The sequence below is a fragment of the Varroa destructor genome, unplaced genomic scaffold, assembly GCF_002443255.2.
Source record: "Varroa destructor unplaced genomic scaffold, Vdes_3.0 BEIS01000003.1, whole genome shotgun sequence".
Classification (NCBI taxonomy): Eukaryota; Metazoa; Arthropoda; class Arachnida; order Mesostigmata; family Varroidae; genus Varroa; species Varroa destructor.
In genome coordinates, this window is record NW_019211456.1 from 14,108,223 (window position 1) to 14,133,877 (window position 25,655).

General features: G+C 41.6%; 1 protein-coding gene and 1 long non-coding RNA gene across 11 annotated transcripts in view; one reads left to right on the plus strand and one right to left on the minus strand.

Annotated features, from left to right (window-relative positions):
* The window catches only part of LOC111246668 (uncharacterized), a 231,408-nt gene that overhangs the window by 93,765 nt on the left and 111,988 nt on the right, over nucleotides 1-25,655 (minus strand). For all 10 annotated transcript variants that reach the window (XM_086982363.1, XM_022796634.2, XM_086982362.1 and 7 more), the window contains 7 exons: nucleotides 23,193-23,334; nucleotides 22,878-22,988; nucleotides 17,028-17,150; nucleotides 14,320-14,420; nucleotides 8,132-8,214; nucleotides 3,692-3,806; nucleotides 2,889-3,135 (listed from right to left, as the gene is read on the minus strand). In XM_086982363.1, the coding sequence (XP_086838489.1) occupies nucleotides 2,889-3,135; nucleotides 3,692-3,806; nucleotides 8,132-8,214; nucleotides 14,320-14,420; nucleotides 17,028-17,150; nucleotides 22,878-22,988; nucleotides 23,193-23,334 (922 nt within the window). The remainder of the gene's footprint in view (nucleotides 1-2,888; nucleotides 3,136-3,691; nucleotides 3,807-8,131; nucleotides 8,215-14,319; nucleotides 14,421-17,027; nucleotides 17,151-22,877; nucleotides 22,989-23,192; nucleotides 23,335-25,655) is intronic.
* LOC147756558 (uncharacterized) lies at nucleotides 356-14,958 on the plus strand. The gene is made up of 5 exons (XR_015322907.1): nucleotides 356-521; nucleotides 7,148-7,332; nucleotides 12,677-12,950; nucleotides 14,292-14,542; nucleotides 14,837-14,958. It is a non-coding gene; the product is annotated as an uncharacterized LOC147756558 (long non-coding RNA).

A 25,655-nucleotide genomic window follows, 5' to 3' on the forward strand; every position in this document is an offset into this window, starting at 1 on the left:
AGAGAACACCGTATCCATTTTGTACCTTTCCGGAGCATTTGCACATAAAAATTAAGAAGCATGTACAGCATTTCGGCTCTAATATCCGCACAGGAAATACCTTGTCTGGACAATTTGACTTGCAGAAAAAAATTTAAGGATATACCAAAATGTAATGTACATCAGCCTCTGCAACTTTCTCACAGACAATCTCCAAAAAGAACATTTTCAAAAATGCGCGCCGATGTCGTAGAAAGACGCCGCTAACTGTGATACATATATTATACGAAAACAAGGAAACCTATTAATGTTATCAATAAAGATTGAAAATCATATGTGCATAATATATTGCTGCAATTTCAGGTAATGCTTATTATGGCGAAGAAAAAAGTATTTAACAAAAAGATTTGAACAACTCGAAGGCTTCTATTAGAATACACGCAACCGCACATCCCTGTACAGACGTACGACGCATTCGAATACGCATCATAGATGAGGCAGAGTTGAGAACGGCTGATAGTTGGTTCAGTATAGCGACAAACGTGAGTTACGAAAACTACCGATCATGCTCTGGATCCGTCGTTACCCCCCGAAACAAATAGGCGTGTTGCGCTGTATTATCTTACCACTTTAAGCATACATTAATATACCCTGCTACATGGCTAGCAGAAAAGCAAATAAGGCAGTCGGACTCAAAGGGGATAAGGGTACTCCACAGGACAATGAGAAAGCGTGCCTCCAACATAACGATCGTTTGTGGCCAAAGGAAGAGAGAGATCAGTGCCAGTAGAGTAATGCTATATCGTGTGTGTATGTATATCTCATTATGTTTGATGATAATGATCAATTATTTATTGCTTGATAAATTAATAATAATAGCTTGGTGAGTAAAGTATTTGCGTGGTAATCGTAAGGCACGCTGTAGCGTAGGTTCGAATCCGGTCATACTGTACCGGTTACGTACGGGGAATCCGCCAGTTTATCACTAATCCTGTTTTTCGATTATAGATCGTTCGTTTCTTTACAAAGTTAGTATAAAGGATGTGTGCGGGCAGTCTACGGGATTTGCTTTGTCCTTTGAACACAGACATAAGCACGATCATTGACATACGTATAAGATTCAAATAAAACCTTATAGGAAGCGACTATGTGAAGCATCAGGGTTCTCTTCGTTAGTCTAATGCTTAAGGTCTGTTCTGACTAGTCGAGGAGCGTTCGATCCCCGAGAGGGCAAGAAAGTCTTTTTCAAACCCCGTTGTATATCCAGCTGCTGTTTAATGGGAATTTGGCTGAACAACGCGAGAGCTGAAAGTTAGCGAGGGTCGCAATGTGGGAAAAGAAATATAGCGGCGGCAAACAATTGGACAGGGAATGGAAGCAGGACCTGGCAAGACCGAACAGCCTGGCTACTCCACTGGAACCGCGGCTGCCGCATTGACGAAGGCGAGCCTCTAGCTGAAGGGGTCGTTGCTGGCTGGAATTACGAAGCGAGGGAATCTAAGTAACGAAATGAGGAGCCAATTGCAGCGGTAGCAGTAACAGCAAAAGTAGAAAGAGACGGCGATAGCGCAATGTCTAAATTCAATTTTCAAAGATCTTTTCGGTTGCTGCTGCTGCTGCTACTGCTATTGTTGAAGCTTGGTCCTCTAGAGAATTTCAGTCGACTTCGGTTCCAGAAGCAGCTCAATGCAACGGTGCTAAGTTGTCTGCCGAAGTAAAAGCAGTCCCAGCATCAAGACATGAATGCGCACCATCAAGCACTGCGCTTCAGCGATGTTTTTTGGAGCTGAAGAAAAATAAAGGCAGTAACAGCAGGAGCGACAAAATAAAGCACTGGAAGTCCAAAAAGAGCGTAGGAAAAGAAATACAACGGTAGCAGTGTAATGCGAGTCTGAACGTCGACAATGGCTGAGAGAAACCGAATGATAGACCGAACGAAAGTTCAACGGCAAACAAAAGGAAAATGGGTCGCGAAAGTGGGTTAGCTAAAGGCTGAAGACGCCTGAAACCGAAACGCCAGCTAAAATGACGTTAACAAAAACAAAAGCTAAAGAAAGGAAGATCAACTAGTGAGAAGAATGGAAAGCGAAATAGAGCCCAGAACGATTTCGTTGGTTCAGCCGCTTGATCGTAGCGAAATCACTGCAACAGCGATCCTGAAATAGCTGAAACCGCCGATTACGGATCTTGGCTCTTATTTTTGATCAGGTCAAACAAGGCTGCTTCAACACACCAAGTGAAAACAGACTCGCGCGATACACCGAAAGGTACTATGATACCCGATTAAGCATTTACAAACGAAAAACTTACTGGAATGTTAGACGTTTTTTCTTTCGAGGGTTTTTTTTGGGTAGCTTTTGCGCCGTCATATCTAGTGAATTTGTTCCAAATCGATTTGCATAAGTCAACGAAAACTTATCGAGGATAAAAAGCAAAACAGACAAGTGAGATATAATATCATAACCCGATCGAATGCTGTTAACTTTATAGGTCAGTAATGGCTTTTGTTCGAGTGCTGAATCGGTGGCTGTTCTATATATTCGTAGTACGCATTGTATATAGGTGTATATATATATATAAAACAAAGTTGCTAAGAATGTTTCCGTTCGCAGATGAAGGTTTCGAGTCTCACTTATGTGATTTTCTGCTACGCATTATGTCGCGTCATACTCAAAAGAATTTATAGTGACAAAGATGTAGGCTTCCAAGCAAGAGATACTTACTTATCTGTCGATCGAACTAATATAACTTGCAGCCCAGGTACGAATTATTTTCCTAATTGATTATATGCGCCGTAGTGATATGTATATAGCTAAGACCCTGGCGTTTTCTATAAGCATTAAAAGATAGCAGTCTGTTGACGTATTTTTTCATTATGCACATTAACGTATAAAACGCGCCATACTTACTTTTCGTGGCTCTCTAAGTCAAACTCAAGAAATCGCAGCTCGATGGAGGCGTTACTATGAGTCCGGTGTTGTTGGGAAGTATGTAACAGTTGCACAGAAAAATGGCACCTGCGGCTGGGGGGATACGCAGCAGGGAATAGCGGACTGTGCAGCATTTCTGACGGCTGCGAACCACTCAATATGACCGACCGATTGCAGTTGACGTCAAGGTCAACGAAGCTACCCGGCCGCCCTGAATTCGTCGAACCTGCACACAATAACATTGGAAGCAGTACAATGACCTTTAGTCACCTGTGATCAGTTACTCATTTCTACCTATAATGCGCACATTATATATAATGTCAGTGTAAAATACCCAATCATACGCTCCCACAGCGTGGCTATGTATTGCAACTAGCTTTAAGGCTTCGAGCCTAATAGGTTCACCGGAGAATGCAAAATTCAGGTTGGGTTTAGCTGTTTTTGATATTTCGCAGATGCCTGTAAAATGACTGCTGCGTGGACCGTTGGAAGATTGACGCGAGATGAATTTTTCCATTTGCAAGGTACGCAGATGTGAATTTCGATGTATAGTCACGTGAATTTATTGAATCTCAGATTAAATAAGTTAGGCAAGATATCGGGCTTTGTGAAGGGCGTAATAATGAAAAGTGGCAATACTTCTCTGATTTTTTACATATCGTCTTACTAGGGATAATTTGAAACGGCTAGCGCGCTTTTTTGGAGGGCCTGCCATAACTGAACGATGCGTAACACATAAATCAAAACAACTCTATTCGGTTATGTGATCATTATATCTCTACCTGCTCGGGGTCTCTGGCAGATGAACGGATTCTCGGCTTGGCAGTGGCGGTCATTCCAGAAAAAACTCTCGGTTACTCCTCGTCCTTTCGATGGGAACACGAATATGTCTTGGACCTGAAATCGAAGGCACAAACCACTCGTCAGTCGAGACAAAGAAAACAAAGGCTAACATGGACCGGCTAGTAGTGCTGGTTAGAATGAAACAGCCAACGAAGTAACGTTTCTGGTGTTTCTGCTAGAAAGCAATTTTGGAAGAAAACGAGCGCTTGCGGTTTAAACTGGGACAAATTACAGTTTGTATGAACTTCCTTTTCGGAGACCCCGTCCTTTTCGAACCCCAGCGGTATCTAAGTTCGCTAAGTTACGCTTCTGAGAAGACCGTCTTGAACGCAGTGTCAAATTGAGTGAAATCGTACTGTTGACTATGCCTGATTATTTGACTTGCAATCATTGCTTCCGTCAGACTTGTGTCTTTTCCGACGTTTCAACAGATCCTACTTTGAAAGTAGTAGAGAAGGAATTTATAAATGATTCTCTATTTGTTTAACTGGATATGACTACGAAAGCGAGCGTTCGAAGCGAAAATAGTCGTCTTAATGTAATCCTGCAGAGGAATGAGAAGCTTGAAAAAAGTTAGTTTTTACATTCGCTATACTGTGTATTATAATCCAAATGAGTTTATCACAGTGCGTATTTACAAAATGGTTACACTGGAAGAAAGGTTCTAAGTTACAGTCCTCATGTTATTCAGTCGTACGCATGCCATCATCTCACTTGCTATTTTGCGTTGTTGATTAAACGAATAATTTACCAACTTGCCCTTAGTTGCTCAAGAGGCTGGCATTATCTAAAACATTCTACTGCCGTGTTGTACAAATTGCCACATACGCTTCACCAGTTTTTTGTTAATCCAAGAAATCGACTCCATTCGTACGCAGAACTATCCACTTTTCCCATCATTCCTTTTAGTTATCCGTGTCATTCTTTTGCAGCTCTCCACTTACTTACGCACCCCGAACTAGATTCTCTTAGTAAAGAATAAATGTAGAAAGTCACCAGGAATACAAACTAAAAGAGGCTGGAGACATTGAACCGGCACTACACCGGTTCGACGAGGACGACTCGACTTGAACTCGTACTTCAGTTCATCCTACAACGACTACTAGTCCTTTTCCATCGGCTGCAAGTTTTCTATTTTAAGAGCCATTCGGTCTAGCCCGAACCCTTATCCGGATTCGCGATCTCGCGTTCCTCACATGTACGTGATCTTTCCCCGACTTCAGACAGAACGAAAAAAACATTTGCCTTCTCTGAATAACCGCGGGATGTGGGGAGAAAAGAGTGGGTCGGGAAGAACAAGACTGAAGGAAACTGCTGTCTTGACGTCTGGAACGTAAGTGGCGGTTATAAAAGGTGGGAGCACGTTCCTATTTCCACCACCGCTACTGCTCTCAGTACTACTGCTGCTGCCGCTGCTTCGAATGCTTACGCTCTAGCGCTATGTTTACTCGAGTGCCAAAGGTAGGACTGCCATTGGAGGAGAAAAAAAAAGGTGATCTGCTGCTGAAATATGATCCTGCTCTCGTGGGAAATTCATTAATGAATGACGGGGTGCCCGCTGCTACCCCTTTGCTCCGGCTTCTGCCATTACGTTTGACTCTGTGGCCAACTGAGCAGTATATCTTTACTCAATAGTTGCAGTTGTTTAGGCCGTGGTGGCCACGGCGATGGCCTGTTTGGCCAGTCCTGCCTAGTCGGCTCGCCTGTCTCCTAGGCATGCTAGCGCTACGCTCAGTAAAGGGGCAAACCAAATCCATCTGCTAGTACATGTGAGGCAAAAAGTGCCAGTTAAGCACTATTATAATGGTACTCTCCACAAAATTATGACTCATCGTCATCGCTGCCATATCAAATTAGACTGAATTCGATGTGAAGGGATATTGCCTACCTAATCCAGTTGGGATGAGATCCGACTGTACGCATTCAATGGAAGCTCAGTAAAATGTTTGCGGCAGAGATAAGAGACGCTTTATGGTGCGAGACACAGCATCCAACGGAGCAAACAATGAGCCTGTGCTACTATATGCAGCGGCTTAGCCACGAAAAAACATCTCCCTGTCTTTTCACGTAGCATCCCATCAGCTTTCTTTGGCCATAACATTTGGTATTCTGTTAGAAGTTACCGAATTAGCATAGAACGTTCCATTGCGTACTTAGCAGGCCAATGGGAGTTCTTGATCGATTACCTGGATAAAAAACGTTTATCTTTGTCTAATAATCCTCACTCGTGTATAATAATCAGAAGAAGATTGTCTGCCGTGACGCGTAGGTTATAGATTTAAGAAGCTAAGTTTATCTTCCTATGCTTCTTGAAGACTACTTTCTGTTTTTGAAAGCCTAGCGCTCTGAAACACGATGAAAGAAAATTAATGTACTTTTCGTTAGGTCTCGTCATGTCTTAGCAGCTTAAAGCTAATTTCATAGGAAGTTTTCCATTTCACAGACAATGGGCAAAGGACCTACGTGCATCAGCTCCAAGGTACCAACGCGAACCGTACACGTACATAGTAACACTCGGTGTTCAGCTATAGAGAGAATGAGGTTCTAGGTGCTTAGCTTTGTACCGCCCTAATACTACGTACTACGTCGCTGTTATATGCCTCGTATATCATTTTTAGTAGTTTTTTAATAGTTCATTTCTAAAAGAATGGTGCCAGTACACTTTCCTATGCCATCATCGTTCGTTGACGCTTTTTCAGTCTTAAAGAGATGCATCGTATCTTGTGATTGGCAATTCATTATAATAATTATTATAATTGTAGTATGAGGTGAAACTTAGACGAGTGTATTATAACATCTATAACGATATCGGCTACGAGGGCAATAAGCCACCAGAACCGGCACGGCCGTTAACGGCTTCTGCTGAACAGCGGCAGCAGCGGCGCCCGTTCGGGACTTGCCATCGTTATAGAACGTATCACAGACAAACAAGGGAGGTTGAGGTAAATTTGATTCAGATGGATAGCACACAGCGGAGCGGTACGTTGTCGCTTTGTGGCGTGACTGCTAGGCACTTTCAGTCCCCTCAGACTGGTTGAATTATGAAATTATGGTCGCTGACCTAACGCTGCCTCGTGGCTCGACAGTCTCGTAGGCTACGCTTAAAGTCGCGCCAGTCGTGCAAAACGTGCGGACGACAACGAATGTACAGCATTTTCCTAGTCCCCTGTCACTCGCCATTTTCTCCCATCACCACTCTATCGTCGTCGTTATGTTTTGGCTGTTGCTGTAGCGGCACCACTAACGCGACCGGAAAGAAGACGGTACGAACGCTCGCAAAGCGACGCGTCGCGGATCAGAAAACTGCAGAGCGTCAGATGACATTATGTATAATTATGAATGTAAGGTGACACAGCGACAAGAAAGGTTAGCTTTAAACTGCACATTTTCTTCAGGTCCTTGTAATTCTGCCCTGTCTCGTCTTTCTGACCTGCCTCAGCACCCGATGACGAAGCTAAAGCCACTTGTTCGGGTGTACGCAACGAATCACCGCGAACGCTGCTCATTACAGCCCGTGGATACAAGACAAGGATTAGGGCGACGGCGATGGCGAGGACGGCTTCGAGGCACGACGCGCAAGGTAGGTGCATGACGACGGTTGATAGCGGTTAACGTCACCTTTGAGAGTACCCTGTACGCCTTATACACGCAAGCTTTATGGATATAGGCTCATTACAAAATGTGTTTGTCGTTCATTAAGTTCCTTGTATATAGTTACAATGGAAAGCAGAGCAAGCAGGGAAGGCTTTCAATATTACCAATGCTGGAGGAAAAGGAAACAAAGGAGAAAATTATGGGGTGCTGTGCTCGATGTCTTTTTGGCACATTCTCGCTGTGCAAGTCATTAGAAGACACAGGACACCTCTATAGTTAGTGTAAGAAATGCAGTTCGTTGTTACTATTCGCTGAAGCAGCGAACGCATCGTGGACTCATAATGGCGTTATCTGGAGATCAATATAATACAACAGATAATACTATGTTAGGGCATATGGATTTTTATTGCTGAGAATAAAAATTGCCATGAATTATTCATTTTCAAACGGACAAACTAGCAACATTACACATGATCATGAAGATAAACTAGCAAACGTTCTTCGTCTAACGGGTTCTTCGTGATGCAAGCGACAACATACGAGGAGCGAAATTACCAGACTTTCTAACAAACACAGGTATACTCATAATAACGTTCACTCCAATGTAAAACATTTATTAGTATGTGCAGAATGCGGTTACGCAGTTGCAACAGGAGTTGCAAGCCACCGAATTGGACTTCGGAACTTTTATTGTAAAATAAATGGTGGTAATAGCCTGAAGTGTAGAGAGGATACCACGTTGTTATGTGCACCACTACCATTCGAGATACCTAAGTACCTTTTACCTGTACACAGTCTTGATCGGAGTCCGCATCATCGTTAGGTTGTTTGTTGTAGTTGCTAAAGTTAGCCCAGCCCGGGAACCAATCTGCAAAACAATCAATTGATACCGATTATTCGGTGTATAACATTTTCTATATGACATGAATAATAACAGTACGGAAAAACTCTCAATAACAATAATCTCAATAATAATATAGTCAGTGGCACAACGGTCTATCTATTCGCGGGTAATTTTGCGTCGTCGCTAAACTTCAGAAAAAGTTTAACTCAAAGTTGCGTTACGACCACCCATCATCCCAAACGCTTACTTAGGATACGTAAAAACTCTTCTTCAGTTACTCCTAGCAAACAGGAATATAATACATTTTTCTCTCAGAAACTTCGACCACCGCGCACGTAAACGACCGCCAAGATAGACAGAATAACGGAACGTACTAATTTAACGTTGGAATAAAGATTCTTCTCACCTATCACGATACCTACGATGGAAAAAGTGGCTCTGATTTCACGTTCAGGCTCGAATCGATCATTTAAGCTTGGTATGAGCTGCTCTGTGTGAAGTCAGGTTATAAAAGGATGATGTTCGGGGTAATCGTGTTGTTTCAAAATACTTTCAATTTCACCCCTTCACCAGGTTGCGCGTATCCAATCTCGTATCACTTTCCACCGTTCTGGGCACATGTTTTTTTACCGATACTGTTTTCCAGGAGCTCAGCAGCGCTTCGAGAGGCTCTGGATTTTCCAAGATAAGCGGAGCTACTTTGTCGATACCCTTTCGGTAACTACCAAACGACCGAAAGAAGCCAATAAGAAACCTGCGATCCCCCCATGTTTTTATTCTATTCAACAACGCTTAGACAATAAGCACATTTCACTTCCAGCGGTATCGAACGCCAAAAAAAGAATCTCAGTTCTATTGTTGCTGCTCCTCAAAGCCTTTTAGGAGCTCGCTTCGAAAGGAGGCTTTGTGATAAAATATATATCATTGGCTTTTACCACGCTTATCTATCATAGACACTTCGTTTGCTTCTATACAACCCATAAGGTAGATGATAGTTGTTGTTGCCGTCTTTAGTCCGCTGCAGAATTTTCTCTCACTTACGGGACATAAATACGCAGTACAGCCACCGTTAGCGACGGCGGCTACTAATATGGCTCATCTAGTAAACCGGATGCACGATATGTTCGGGTCCTCTCAATAGATATTTTTGTCCACGCGCACGTCTGTTGCAGATCCTGTTAGTAGTAAATTAGAGAACAAGCTTCAAGGAGTTACAGTAAAAACTCAACCAGCTTGTTTCAGCCAGACACTTCTCAATATTGGGCCTATTGCGATGGCGTGTCTGGACATCTAACATTTGTAGGCCAATACGACACGCGTGTTGAGAGGACAAGGCTATATTTCTAGGCGAGTTTTGCTAAACCGTTTAAAAGATGCTGAGAATGAACTATTGTGTTATCGAAAGCAGAATGCTTTGAAAGGTGTCTTGCATGCTTGATTTTCTGAGTCCGTATGAATGGCGCGAGTCCGTCTTCGGAATCGAACGTATTCTAGCCAGACACCATCTCTTCTTTTACTCTTAGCGTTTTGTCGTTCCGCAAACATTTCCAACAGCATTTCTACACGAATATGGGTAAATGAAGAGAAAATTATTACGAATCGTTCTAATAAGCAGATTTCGTGGTTGTTTCGTGCGCGCACCAGCGAATGGCCGGGCTTTTCGCCAATACTAACGAAAGTTGTCACACACAAGTTCAAGCTAATTAAGGTGCTTCTCGATTACCTTATTGGGTGCTCCTCGGCATAACATTCAAAACGCGCAAATGTATCTTTTGAGAGACTGTGTACATTTCATCGGTACGTTCCGTTGACCTAAAATTAGGCCTTTGACCGATATATCGATTACTGAATTAATAGATAAGTTACGCATGAGTAGTGCCTTCTTTACATAATAACACTAAAAATGGATATATTCAGTGTTATTGTTATTACTGCATTAATGGAATGCTCAAAAATTGATATGTGGCTAACATGTATACCGTTATGGATAGAGTGATCAAGCGTATTCTATGTATGTTACAGACATAATGCCCACTGCATTGTTGATACTGACAAGAGTTTTTACATCTGATCGATTTTTGACATTTTATTCAATTCAATCTATCCCAACCGTTTGACACAAGTACATTTTCTATACCTGTACAGTAATAGCAGATGTAATAAAGAGGATATTTGTTTTAAGGACACTTTTACCGAGAATTGTCGTTAAAGGAAGTGAACTGGTAATACTACTAGAATGGCCTGCCAGGTCAAATGGCAATAGCTTTTGTAGAGATAAACAAGATGTCGTCAGGACAATAACAAAAAAAAAACAGGCACAGTTATAGCCATATAGTTCCTCAGTGCTTCCTTTCATTCGTCTCATTCGATTGGTGGATTCCGTTGCTCTCATTCTTCCGTGACAACGAAAACAAAAAGCGATAACATTTGGGCAATTTAAAGAAACTCACCAAGAGTCATCGGTCCGGCTATACGGTTTAACCCCGCTTGGTAACGTCGGCTCATAATTCACGAGGAGTTCTTAGCCTTTTAAGATTGACCTCGTCGCAGAGATGAAAATGCTTAAGCCCTTATGAGTCCCCACTTTAACGTGTTTCTCGTTAGATCGACGTCGACGTGGTTCATGACAAACTAATCAATTTTACCCGGCCGTTTGCTGTACTCTTGGGTTCGGGGACCGGTGCGTAAAAGATAGCTGAGTTTTAAAAGGCTAAATAATTGCTGAAGATTAGTCAAGTGGTGGAAAATGCAATTTCCTCAGTCGAAGCCATACACCCTAGCCACCTATTGATATTTCCTATCGGTCACAATGCCGTTACAACCTTAACGTACCTGTTTCCTGGGCCTAATCAATTACTTGCAAATACCAAGAGTGATGAATCAAGTATACGATGCTCTGACCTTCACCCTAATGGTAGAGAACTTCATATGATGAAATCGCACTAACATTACAATTAGAAATTCTAGAATAGTGTTTGGGGGTAGCAGTTTAGCTTTGGTCGAATTTTCACTATGAACGAATGGCAGCGTTTGGTTGAACAGATCGTCTACTGGGCGGTCTTGATTACCTAAACATAATTTTCTTGTCTTGATGACACGCGGCTAATAATCTAAATAGAAATAAAAATAAAAGCCTCATGAGTCGAGCCGCCGTAATAAGCGGTCGCATGCGTGGAAATCAATGCAGTGGTCTTTAGTAACTCTTGCTGGTCAAAACTCTAACTGTAATAGGGCCACGATGGGAGAAACAGAGGTCATTTGGTAAGCAGGCGCTTTGCCGTATAAATAGGACAGCGTTAACAATATTCAGGTAACATGCACTAAGCGCATAGCATATTGTGTAATGCGTGTGAACTCGTCAGAGAAATTATACGTGGTCATGCGTCAATAAAGGAAAACCTCGATAGAAACAAGGTGTCAAAGACAGGTGCTATTAGCTTCACACACAGCTTTTACTATATAATTTAATAATGGTTCTAAAGAGATTTACCCCGTCTAGGGATACTTAACAGATAAATAATGGCAAATAAGGTGGCAGACGACGAACTCGTAGAGCTCGCATCGAAAAGTTATGTTCATAGGTCAACGGGCTACCAGAATTTGAGACTAGGAGACAAATTACTCTTATACATACGTTCGATATTTCTTACCATATAAGGTTATAAGGAATCTCATATAACACCTTCACTCTGGGTGAAACGATACTCAACAGGCTTATAATTGTCTATTCTATCGAGAAAAAATACAGAGGACATCCATTTGTGCTTAATTCAAGGCCAGACGCTATGGCTTCAGAAGAATTGTCACTGCAAACTAACTCTGGATTGACTGACTAATTGTCCCCATGGAACAACTCAGGATAGTCATAAGTCAAAGTAAGTCATAAAACAACGAGATCGAAAGAGAACACGCGTAGTCTTTTGCCTGAACGTAAAACGTAGCGTAGAACGGGCAAGGAGCCAAACAGTCACTGCTAATGGTTGTAAAGGAAGTACGGTGGGAGCAACGCCTCATTGAATCCTAGCCGCAAGCTTCACAAGAAGCTTTACATAAAGGGCGATAGACCTTAAAGAAGGTAGCTATATCCACTTTAGCTGGTCATACTTTAAGTGCCACGACAGGGTTTCTATACACGCATGAGGAGACGATATATCGAACAGGTCATAAAGCAGTTAGTAAGGTAAGAAAAAAACTCCGTACATTCGACCGATTCTCGTTTGTGCTGCGAAAGAGCGCACACTGTAGTACACAGTGTGTGAGCAGAAGTCACGACGGGACGTCAAATACGTTGAAGTCTATCAAAGCTATCAAAAGTTATACATATATATATATCACGGAGTAGGAGAAATATCACAGGCGATTATTCGGTCGATTCTATTTCTTTATTCTGGGGATCATTGCCCATAAAAAAAAAGTTTATAAAGTTGCCGAACAGCAGGGTTCAGTGTATGTAACCTGGCTCAAAAGGGCGTTTATCTGATTACAGGTAGATACAGCCAGTCATGAATACGAACGATGGCTACGCGCTAGGATTAAGCTATCGGATTCACCGTAAATCTACAGGCCTGAGTTGAAGCAATTGGGATGAGGAATTAGAGGACTAACTTGCAACATATAGCAACAGTTCCACAGGACTCAATAGCGTTTCTAATTCGAAACATTCTAATAGACTTCGTGATCCTGGCGGTCGTATGTGCCGCTTTGTGGATAAGTAAGGGAATTGACAGCAAAACCAGCTTCCATCAGCGATGATGAGCGTCGTAAGTGCAGTATGAATAATAACTACGCTGATCATTCATTCAATGGCGCGTCCAAACTTGTCTTTCGTTTCCATGCGCCATGACCTTAATCACTGCTTGTAGGGTTACGTCTACCAAAAATAGTTGTACATTAGTCTCACCTCGTTTTGCCTAATACTGTTCTCAATAATGATTAATTTAGGAGGCAGGACTTTGGTAAAAGGCCTATACCTATGCCTTGTCCTGCTTGTTATGCAGCCTAATTAGAAAAGTTGCCTATTTCGTTACCGATATGTCCAAGTGTAGCTCTTCCATGTCAAAATCAGCGCATTTGAGCTAATCAAGTTTAAAATATTTTCAGTGTAACTTATAGTTGAAATATACAAGCCTGCTAATTTTTGGAGTTAATGCTACAATCTTGTCAACGAAACTCGATTGGATTCGCAGTCGTCTGACCGAAACCTCTTGAAAGATAGCATCATCCATGCCGTTCTTACGTCATTCGTAAACGTCATTTGTTATCAAGACATAGACAGGACAAAATAGAGGGATACGGAAATTACGTTGGTGTGTCCCTTGTAAATCTACTGACATAACTCACCTCTAAATAGGCTTAGCCTGTTTATTCCCTGAACTTTATTAATGCGAATCTATCGAAAATTTTCATCTACCTAATGGCCATCTAATAAGAAATAGCGACTTTATGTCTCCAAAAACACCTTGTGGAGTCGGTGGCGTTCAGTTGGCGACGCAGTGTCAACGATGGCTTGCTTTATTCTGTATAAAAATAGTCTTGCCATAAACAGCAATGCTAGTATGGTCGATTAAATTACTCCACGTCCGTATAAACGTATATTTGTCGCGTGAATAGATCCAAAAAATATTCCAAATAAAGGTGTACTTCGAGCGGCATACTGATCCTGCCAGCGGCACACCTGTGACGCAAATCAGACAATAGATACTTTATCTAGCAAGATAAATAGCAAAAATACAGTGATATAATATTGATTTTCCTAGCCGGGACATAAAACGGCTTTATTTTTAATTCACAACAATGATATGGCACAGAGATGTCCTTATTTTTGTAAACCAAGGTCATTTAATTCAAATGTAAATTCGGATTGTCCTTCTTTCTTATGCAAATTTATTGTTTGACATAAAATGTCAATTCACATATTCATTTGAGCTATATCCAACTCTGAAAGGAAACGGTACGTCTTTACGTATAAATAGATAATCACAAAGGAAACCATTTGTAAACTCAAGGGCGTATCTAGTATGTGCAGGATAAAATTATCCTATTCTGCACTGTTTCAACTAAATGACCGCATATTTTATTATTCTCATCATGAATTCTCCTAGATACAGGCTTAACAGAGTTCGTACTCACTGGTGTATCGTACAGCGCTTCCATCGGGCCACTCGAAGCAGCTCTCATAGCGGACATCCGAGGCTCCGATCCAGAAACTTCGTCGCTCCGGATAAACTGGACTATAATGAAAATAAACAAACAATGAGTTAAAAGTTACAAAGGAGACTGCGCAACGTCAAGCGTACGCAGCGAACAAAAACCGCAAAGGGGTCGAGGAGCCCTTATCGATACCAGCGCTCTGGTAATAATGCTGATTCAAAAATACGAGCATATTTGCTATTGCGTAATAGGACTCGATACATATCTACTTTGCAAGGCTCTTAACTAGCCATTACATGTTAACCGTCCTATGGAGAGCTTTATTGGTTGAGCTGATTGGGTTTTATACGATACACTGATAAGGTGTGGACGATATAGTGTTTAAGTTTGCTTCATCTAGTTTAGCCAGCGAACTTGGGAAAATCCAGCAGTCAGTGTGAACTATTTTTCCTTCTAGGTGCCACTGTCTAGCCATCAGATATCAGTACTATTTCAGGTAAACGCAGTGGACGAAATGGGTCGGCGGCGGCGGCAGCAGCAGTCGTGATCAATTTACCCTCGTACACTAATGAGTACAATTCAAACGATCTTTCGATAATAATAATCCTTAACTTTTACAGAGCAAGCGGAAAGGTGTTTTTGATTTTGGGGTGCCACATATTTATGATACAAGCTGGGTGTTTTCATAACTTTCGAACGTTCAGGTGAAATAAGTTAGCTCGTGTGTATCAAGACCACTGCAACAAAGATAGCAAACAGACAATTTGAATTGTGCCAGTTTAGCTCCAGGTTAGTTATTGTATAACAGCAGCAGATATGCCCCTCTCTACCATAGTCCCATTACAATTTCAATGATTATCATAATTTACGATTTGGACAAGGAAAATATTCCTCTAGGTAAGTACTATAAAGTCTATGGTAAAATTGTATCCGGTATTCCTTCTTCGGATGGCAAATATACCTGCTGAAGACGGGACATGTACGTTTTCAATCTGGGTCCAGCTAAATTAAACGTTCGCATTACTGGATGCATAATAATCTTTGGCGCTCAAAGCATCGTGGAACGAAGGCCACATGATGGTGCAATAAACTAAAAAGAACTAGAAAAATATCCAGCAGAAAAACTTTAGAATATGCCATTTCCGAAATTGCCTGAAAACGCCGAAGATAAAAAAAAACCCGCCCCTAGATACTAATGGAACTTGAAGGATGCGACAGAACAGGACATGGTAGTTAGCACGTGCCGATGCCCCAACCTTTCTGCGCAAGTCTAGCCTCTGAGCTCTTATCAATAATGGGTATCCCGGAAATTTAGGCAAAGGAGCGGCGCAGTCTATAAAAAGTGAAACTCCTATGGCATAACAAAGTTGAAATTCAGTTGATGGAATGACAAGTCTATCCAACAATGTTATCAATACAATGGGACTATGTATGATTAGGAAGGGCTTCATCGCTTCTTTTTCATATTCCGCCCATAGTCCGAAACGGAAATGGGCCTGAAGATTGTACAATTTATCTAAGAGACGTGGCAGAAAGGTCGTCCACCTTCCAGTTCGCTGCAGATTAGGGCGGACGCTATTGCGTCGCCTTCGTTGAGTGCTCGCCGCAACAGTGCTAAGTCTTTTTAGGACGTTATCTCCCTGTGACAAAGGGCGGGGAACTCCAGATTACCATGTTCATTCAAATCCGAACTTGCCTGAAGCAAACTAGGGATGCTCTAGAAGCCGATAGGTTTGGGATCGGATAGGTCAAAACATCAGGAGAACGGCCCATAGCTTTTCGTTGCAGTATAGGTTTTAGCTTTAGCGTCCTGCGGTTTGCTAGACGTCAGGCAAACGCCGGATCTAAGCTCGAACATTTCGTGCCCGCAGATAACTATAGTAATTTATAATCTCAAAGAGAGATAAATTTGGGCTCAAAAAAATACACATACATTTAAGGTCTTGAAGACGGGATGAATTTTATGAACTCAATTTCCTAACAGATTATCTTATATCGTTATTGTCGCTAGTGGCACGCGTTTTCCATTTACTGATACGCACATTTGGGTCGTGACGGATCTAAAACAGTATTAGCTTCTGTTTTTGGAATTATAACGAGTTTCAAATGTTCGATGGAATAGACATTGGCTTCGGAGAGTGACTGTTTTGGAGTGACAGCTAACCGACTAATACCGTAGATAACCGTTATGCGACCACGAAGCTTTGTGTTATTGTAGAGTATGATTTGTAGTCTCAGTGTTTAACTGAGGGCACCTTAAGTTCCGGGGTAAATGCCACTTCACACTGCTACATAAATGAAGTACACTACAGTTTCTGAAGACCTATCTCTTAAGCTAGCTGGTCTTTCTTAGATGTCCTAATTATCGCTAGTTTCAAATTCGCTCGCCGACATCATTTAGCAGCTTCTACCAACTTAACGTGCAAGGAACATCGACAATTTATATATTCGTGCCATTCTACACAGGCACACGTACATGAAAACAAGCAAGCTCTCGCTATTGGCAGAAAACATGCACCAATAGGTACGTGTGTATGCAATTGCCATAGATACAGGTGACATAAACATATATTGATTCTTCCTTTTGTATAACATAGCCTAAAAAATATGTAGTAGTTGATATCATAGACAAGCAGGAAGGACAAGATGGGAGAATATAAAATCTTCGTGCAAGTTTTCGGCACTACCTGGCGTACAGCATTTTGTCGAGCAAACTCTGGATCTCCCTCGAGTCGACGAATGCAAGAAACCCGCCTTCTCGTAAGCAATGATCGTTTGCGCCCCACCACGACAGCTGTCGCGAGAATACCCTGAAATGGGTCAAAAACACATATGCGATAATTGCATTGAACTAAAACGTAAGTTCTAAGAAGATTTACCATTACATAATTAGTTAGAAAGGGTGAAGGTTAAATCAGCCACATGCAGATATAAAATGGTTTATTTTTTTTTCGTTACAGAATTATGCATTGGCAATACTGTTCACTCCGGTAAAAAACAGAGAAACTAGCTAGAAATAAATGGACCGCGCTTATAGCCCATAAATTCAAGCCCATATTTGTTCGAAATGGGCGACTACTTCTCAGAGGCATGCGAGCTCGACCTTGATGCATTTGCTATTCTAGAAAATTCTCGGTTCCAATAAGTTACCTTGCACATATTGCACAATCAACCTTTCAACTCGAGCTTTCGTACAGGCATAACAAAGTTCTGTCAAATAACAGAAGAGTAATATGCACCCAGTGATACCTTATTCCTATACCTCATTTTCTAACTCCACGGAACCCATATGAAATGTCATCCTTCATATGCTAATCACGTTTGTAGATGTTTGTTAAAACTTACGTTGCTAAGGGTCATCTCTGAACCATTGTTAGGGATGTCATAAGATCTGGGTATTGTTCTAATCTTAATTAATAGTAAATAAATAATTAATTAATAATAATAATACGGAAACCACCAGAATCTAGCAGAAGTAACCAAAGAGAAAATTAAAGTTGTCAAAGACAACTGAAATTCTAAGGCTTTTCTTGTTTTTTTATAAATTAATGAATGCAAAACATCAAACAAAGACTGAATTATTGCGTTTCCCTTAAACTATTTATTGCAATGCAATAATCGCAGAAATACTCAACGATAATTAAATAGATAATTAATCATATAGCTGAAGAGAACAAGTTGACCTGGATAAAAATTGCCTTGCAATACAGAACTGAGCGTTTCACAGCATCGCTCAAAATTTAAATAGTATATTGCGATTTTTACACAGTGGGCAAATAAGAGAACGAGAACACGCATACCCTACGGTTGGACCAGGGAGCAACAACAGGACATCGATGCGAGGACTCACTCAACTAGAACAAGCGAATTCAACTTTCAGCACAGAATCAGTTGGGACATTCGGTTTTCGAAGTACTGCCTTTACGCGAGGGCTCAACGATGTCAGTAGGGGACATTGGGAGAAGGCCGATTAGATCACGGCTAATGCACTTGTTTCAGAAAGACTAAAGATAAATTTCTTGTCGTCGGCAGCCTTTTACCCCGACAAATTTACGAGATCGGTGTCCCCCGTCAGTGAGTAGGAAAGTGAGTTTTCTGCTGAAGAACCGACCATGGAACAGCATCGGGAAGGTAGATCTGCACCCCCAGTGAACGTGCTTTGGCAACAGTTCCTTTAACGAAGCGTGCCACAGGACGTTTACCTTCGGCCAAAGTGCAGGCTATCAAAGGTGTGCACACACAGGCGACATAAGGATGAAAAGGACAATAACAATAACGATAACAACAGCAACAACAACAACACTATCCTCTACTAAACTGAGGTGGGAGATTAGCCACGGGACATAGTACAACAAAAGTAAGCTAATAAACAATATTTCACGTAAGACGCATTATCACGAAGGCGAGTTGCAGCTTTTAGAGGTGCTGTTGCAGTCTTAGTTTGTGTCCAGGGTCAAGAAATGCAAGCAACAGGCAAGGTGCTGTGTAAACTACGAAAAGGTCCAAGAAAAATCGAATTTTCTTTTTTTGGCTCTCTTCCTGAACGTGCTTATAACGGTTCCATGCAACGATTATTGCGATTTTTGTGGGCCTCTCTGTGTATCGGTTTTCGTTATTTACTCGTTAGTATTACGAAGCAAATTTTTAGTATCCATTATTAATATGGCTTACTGTGAAATCGGCAAATAGCTAGCTCTTATTAAACCTATTTTATTCAGAGTTAGCGTTCTATTTTAGAAAGCTGAGTCTCGGTCGAGTAAAGAAAATTTCGTAGAGAAAAACGCGAGATACTTATTCTCAATTGTATTATCGAACACTACAACAAGTGATCCTCTTTTCATACTGGGCAGCTGCCTGCGCAAGAAAATAACTTTTATCTGTCAACTACTTATGTAGATACGATGAACTTACATTTCGTTTAAGCGTATAGTGTTCGCTTCATTATTAGTGAATAGAACTATACCTTTCTAGATAAATATCTTCATTGCTAGACCGGAGCTACCTATGAACAGCTGTTGATTTTTATCTATTTTATGTTAAGGTTGTTTGTCTTCTTTACCTTTCCATTGTTTGTCCACTTCTATATACCGTTCGAAACTGCTCTTTCTCTTTTGTCCATCCAATACATGTCATTATGAAGAGAACAGAATTTGATGTAAGGTCCAGGCTCTAAATAATGAAGTTTTCATTTGAGAAAAAGTTCACTTTGCTTTTGTCAAAGCCAAAGTAGCACGGAATTTTTATGCGGTATACAGCTATGGCTCTATGACTACGACCGCTGCTCAAAACTGGGTTTTGAAATTATAGCATGACATCTTAGAACTGGAGGATGGGCCCCGCTCGGCTCGTTCAGTTGTCTGAGGTTGATTAGGATCGATTAAGGCCACTTTTGAAGGGAGTTAGTCAGACAATCATCAGCACTGACTTGAGATTCATGGCACTGGTTGAAAAATTAGGAAGTTGCGTGCTCCATAGACTGGGAGTTTCAACATATGGCTCGGCATGAAGCAGTACGCAGCCACAATGGAAAGTTTCGATGCGGAATTGTCACCTGGGAGATGCACCCAAGTTTAGAAGCAGATCAAAGTTCTGCGTTCGGTGCGACTGGAGGGGGATTATACACTGGGAAATCGTTGAAAAGGAAGAACGTAGTCAGCAAAAATCTGTACATGGCTCATTTGCACCAAGTGAACAAAGCTGCCTAACAGAAGAGATCAATAGACAAAACACAGTAATTCTTCTCTACAAAAATACCAGCAAGTACAAAAGCTCACCATATTTTCTAATCCTTCCGAATTCCCGAACCTTTCCAGTCATTGATAAATAAAATTAGTCACTGTGTGATTCACAGTAAAGATGGTCTCAAAATCCGGCCGAACTAGTTCATCAATAGCAGAGCTAAAGGAGAATTGTTAAATGAATTACCTAACAGACGAGAGAAGATCGTCAAGAATAGCGACAGATGTTGAAACGCTGTGATTTTGTTCGTTAAAACCAACTTTCTTATATACCCTAACTGAATAAAAGGTTTTTCGATCTTCTATTGTGTGAGAAATATTTGTCATTAAAATTATGAACCCCAAAGTTAAGCTGATCGTAAAGCATTACTGAAACAGACACCCACTACACTATTACATTGGCTAGTCTCCTATTGACGGTACATTATCGGCTAAAGCGAGATAATTGTTAACAATAGATCAATGGCATATCTGAGAAGGTGCTCACCCTAACCTCGTGCTTCTGTTTTTGCCCCAGCATCAATTCTGTCAAAACACAGTAGTTCATCTCGTTTAGAGGAAAGTACTATTCAACAATGTATCTGCACAACTTCTTGCAGTATTCTCCTTTTCAATGAGTTATTCATTCTTGCTAGGATTTCGTATTACGGATTCATGTTTGTGACGTACTTATTCGCTAACCATAATTTGTAGCCCCTTACGTCTCAGATGGTTGTGAGCTAGAAGCATTAAAAGAGTGACGCACTAAATTATCTTCAATTAAAAGAGTCATCTTTCCTTACAGCCACACGTGACTTCGACATGCACCTGGCGCTTCCTACGCACTTCACACAGAAATTAGGAGCTATCAGCGAAGACAGAGCAGTGAGAGAGGCCTGACTGGATTCGGTCTACCTCAGTCCTCGGAGAGAAGAAAACCCCAGTTGAATAATCATTATTTGGACACATTCTGTCGCCTTTTCCGACGGCTTGCAGCCTCTTGCTGCTTGGCCTAGAGTTCAGTGCCTGCTAGAAGGGCCAATAAAGGAGAACAGAACTTGAATCCCGGCGCGCTGCGACGAGAAGAAAGCATGCTGCCGCCACCTGTGAGAACGGATGATGACAACGGAAACGCAGGAAAAGCAAGAAAGATTTCCCCCATTTGCTTGATCCTATTTTTCTCGCTAACTACCACCTTATCCTCTGTCACCTAGAAAAACAAGCTGGGAGGCACGCACTTCAGGTTTTACAACCAGTGGCAGCAAACGGTAGTAAACCTCGAGCATGAGCATGCGTTAAGGCATGAAAAGTTCGAAATTATTAAACGTGGTTGGCCTTTTTTTTCATTAAAAAAAATATGTAATTACAACTGAGACTAGACTGCATGCACTTGTTATGCACACAAAATGAATAGGTATCTTTACTCAACATCAATCCACCAAATAAGGCCGTTCATGTTTTCGATATTATGGTAATAGGTCTAAGTGATCTAACCGGATCTTTTCTGTCCCATAAGATTATAGCGTAGTACACCTTCTATCAAACCGCAAGAAAACTCACACGTATGAGTTTTTTGGTCTCGCTCGAGATGCGTGCGCAAATAAGTGCTATCTTTCTAAAGGGCATACATGGCCTGCTACGTTCTACAACGTACTAATTTCGCCGAAAGCATATATTAACACTATTTAGCGTAATAGCCAAATTATGAGGCGAATTAAGCAGTTTCTCTTAGCAAAGCGTCCGTTAGAAGCTCCTCGTAATGTTCAATCGATCAGCAAAAAAAAGTAGCCAAATAGACAATGGTAGCCGAAACGTTGCCCTTTTTTTCTGCATTTCGTCTGTAGCCGCTATGCAGGTGTTCCGTTCTAGAGGCTCGACAAACGTCTGGATAGGGTTAGGTCCTAGCGGCCACACAGCCCAACAGAGGTGTACTTTATGGCCGACCATATATCCGTCACAGAGAAAAGACCGACTTTACATCAATAATACTTGGTCCTCAAGTTTTGGCCACCGTTCACAGTGGACGTGAGGTACAACGAATTGGTACTGCAAATTAATTCTGTCACCTAGGGACTTTATAGGCGCTAGTCCGATCGTGGGTGTCTGCGGCCTGACAAGCTTTGTTGTAAACCCGGTCACGGTTGAGGGTCTAACCTCCGAAAGAAATTAATTTGTATATGAATCAGTACAAATGACGTTAGTCTGTATGGCTGGCAGCCAGTAACAGTTGCCCCTTTCTAACTTATCTATTTGGAATGCGTCGTATTTATACCCTAGCGTTGTCAATGAAATCCTGAGAATCGGATATAGGACGGATCGGCTCATCCATTGTTTCTACTTCATGCTGTAATGTTACGAACAAACCGAAAAGCGAAGCTAGTGCTACCTGTTAACAGTGTAGTTGAATAGCTAAGTGTACGCAGCGGAAACGTGCGGGCTGTCAGCTGCGGTGGAGACAGTAGCGCTGCCAGACGGCAGGCCGTTGAACTAAGGGATGCGTAGAAGGAAAAGGTATCGACACCCACTAAGCCGCTGCTAGAAATAGGGCGCGCTTTATACGTAATGCCCACTGAAAATGTAGGGTGCCCAGAATATATATCAATAGGTAAAATGTGATTCTACTTAAATTCTCGTTGTTAAAAACCACATACATGATTACACATTAGGCGCACGAAACTCTGCTACTTGAAGAAGCTGCTAGATACACATCCCGTTCTCAATTATTGTTTGTACCTTTCATTTACTTTCGCGCGTTGATTTCTAAAGGCGACAAAGAGTCGAGTAGAAGAAGTACGCCAGAACAAATATGTTATCACTGACCTGTAACAAAAGTTTCCCCTCGAGAGCCAAAAGAGCTCGGTGTCATTTGTACTCTTCCCCTCAGAGGGGTCGCAGCGCAGGTACTTGGCGTCTGATACTCTCCGCTCATATCTGAAATAAATTAAAATAGTATTGTGTTTGTTGAACTGCCAATTGAAGTAACAGCAGCCATCACTCAGGTTGTTACACCGACACCAATAGAGAAATCGAATATTAGCGATATGACCAGTATGTTTTTTTGTGTTAGGTCTTTTCAATAGAAGCCATCTTGTTGTTCATCAAATCGAAGTCAGCGTAGGTATCATGATCGCTTACCGGGCGCAAAAGGCTAATCTGCGAAGGGGACTGGCTTGTCCGTGAATCCGCAATCGCCAGATGCTCTCAGACGAGTCAAAGGCACCAAATGAGGTGGTGCCTAACATTTCTGACGTCCAGTCGCCACACAGGCGAGTGCGGCCTGCAACAATAATGAAAATAATATAATGAACGCACATTATGCAGCTAAAATGTAAGCACATTCCGATTACACAAGATCAGAAACAGTCGGGCCAGAATTACTGCCGCCCTGTCGTTAAGTTAATTATTAAAACGTGTAGGCGCATAAAAATTCCATTATCAAGCAACAAGCGCGTACCCATCTTGCTTGTATATCAAATAAGGTGTGTTATTTATCAACAGGCAAAATGTACAAAAAAAAAGTAACGAGCGCTTCGGAAAAAGTTAACGGTAATTATTAATAGATTTATTCCATAAAGACACGTTTCAGCAGTATATCAGTTGTATGTCGCCACGGGGCTTACGTGAAACTAGGTCTCTCCGCTGGGTGAAACCTGCCATAATTGACCTTCAAGTAAGATTTTGATTACTGTTCACTGCCCAAAAAACGAAAAGTCAGGCAAGCCCAAAAACATTTTCACTCCATTATGATTTGACCCAGTGTCATTAGATCGTGCAGTCTTGACCGGGCTTAAATTATCGCAGATCTGCAGTATATTACGGGCGTGTGCCTCCATCTATTTATCTAAATGTGATTTAGAATTTTTATTTTTATAGCTCCTCAATCATCCTCCTCACCATTAAAGTGACCGCTGCAAGAAAAAAAAAGTTACAGTAAAGCCAAAATGAAAGAAAAAGAAGTTAGCTGATGGAACAGCGAACCCGTCAAGCATTTAGGCTATACTTTTTAAAACATGGACGGTGACCCACAATATGCTACTAAGCACTAGGACCCAAAAGCAGGCCTGCATAACTGCAGCTAATTTACCGCAAGGGAAACATTAGCCCAGCAAAGTTTCAGTAGACGCTTACTGTGTTTTTACCATTTACCTTACTCCCACCTTGTTGCCATTACTGTTTTGTTCAGTCGTGTATTTTCCTCGATTAGCACACGCTGACATTTTGTCGTCCCTTCTGGTTATCGCTGTCAACAGTATGCGAGGTTATCCAATATATGGTTTTAAGCCAAAAGCCGTTCTAATTTATATGTACTTTACAAACGTTATATGCACATTTTGTTCACAGCAGTAGAACAGTACAGGGGACATCAGCTATTGTGTATTTAAGGTATTTTAATCAATGTCATGGTACGATTTATCAAAGCACTTATCCCAAACCTTTCCTTATCAATTCGTGTATTACCTGGAAACATTTAGAATCATCGTGTATGGTGATAGTGCACGTAAGACGTGACATATTTTTACGTATGAATAATTAGGAAATTCTATTTATGTTTTCTTTCTTTCTTTCTTTATTTTAACAGAACAAATTTTTTCCACTACTTGTATATTTCCCCGTACAGAAGGCCTCAAAACGCAAATCCTTATCAAATCATTGTACGATTTGCAACATATTGTATCAACTAACCGTCTTATGCTTTAACTTGAAATGACCAAGTTCCGAAATTTTTCTTGCTTCGACGGGATGTTATACGCCGTAACCCACTTAACGCTTTCGTTTCTTGGCGTTTACTCTTCTATGGAAGTTCATAACTTTCGAATCCTCGGAAGCGTCGTTCTGTCACTCCAGTACTCCAGCCGATGCCTGATATCGCTCACCTGCTTCTGCGAAGAAGGCTGTCGCCAGTCATGTCTTCACTCATGACCAGCGTTGAACCTCTTCTTCCTTCCAATGACCGAGCAAACGCGGTAGGGCTACGCACGGAGGATCGTGCGTATAAGAGAATCAGCGTTACGATGAGTCGTAAAAACAGTAACCATTCAAGCAAAAAAAGAGAGTGCTATGGCTTGCCAGCATGCGGAAATAGGGACAGCCACGGCTAGGCGCATTGCGGCTATGACTGAGTGCAACGGCCAAGTCGTCTAGAGAATCTTGTAATTCACAGCCAGCCAACAGAAGGCGCGAGAGAAAGAGAAACTGGGTCGTTCACAGTACTCCCGTCCTCGCTTGGGCTTGTCTTTTATTTCGCCTTTGGTTAGCAACCGTCCGTCGCCACTATTGAAAGACCCCTAAAGCCAAAAATACGGTTTTCAGGTTCGGATACGGATGACTGCTGAGATATGTAACGCTCGTCTTTCAAATCACCGATAGTGAGTTCATATATACGTAAAAAACGATAAGCAGCAAAAAAAAAACCATTATCGTCTTTTATCCCTCTGAGTATGTAAACAGATACGTCAGTGCGCGGTATAGCGTATATATAGCGTACACTGACTGATGTTGATCTTGCCGCCTCAGTTGGCGCCGTAACAGTACGACAACAAATAATTCGTGTTTTGGAATTTTGTCAAATGCCTTTGTTCTCTATACAAGCTTTGTGAG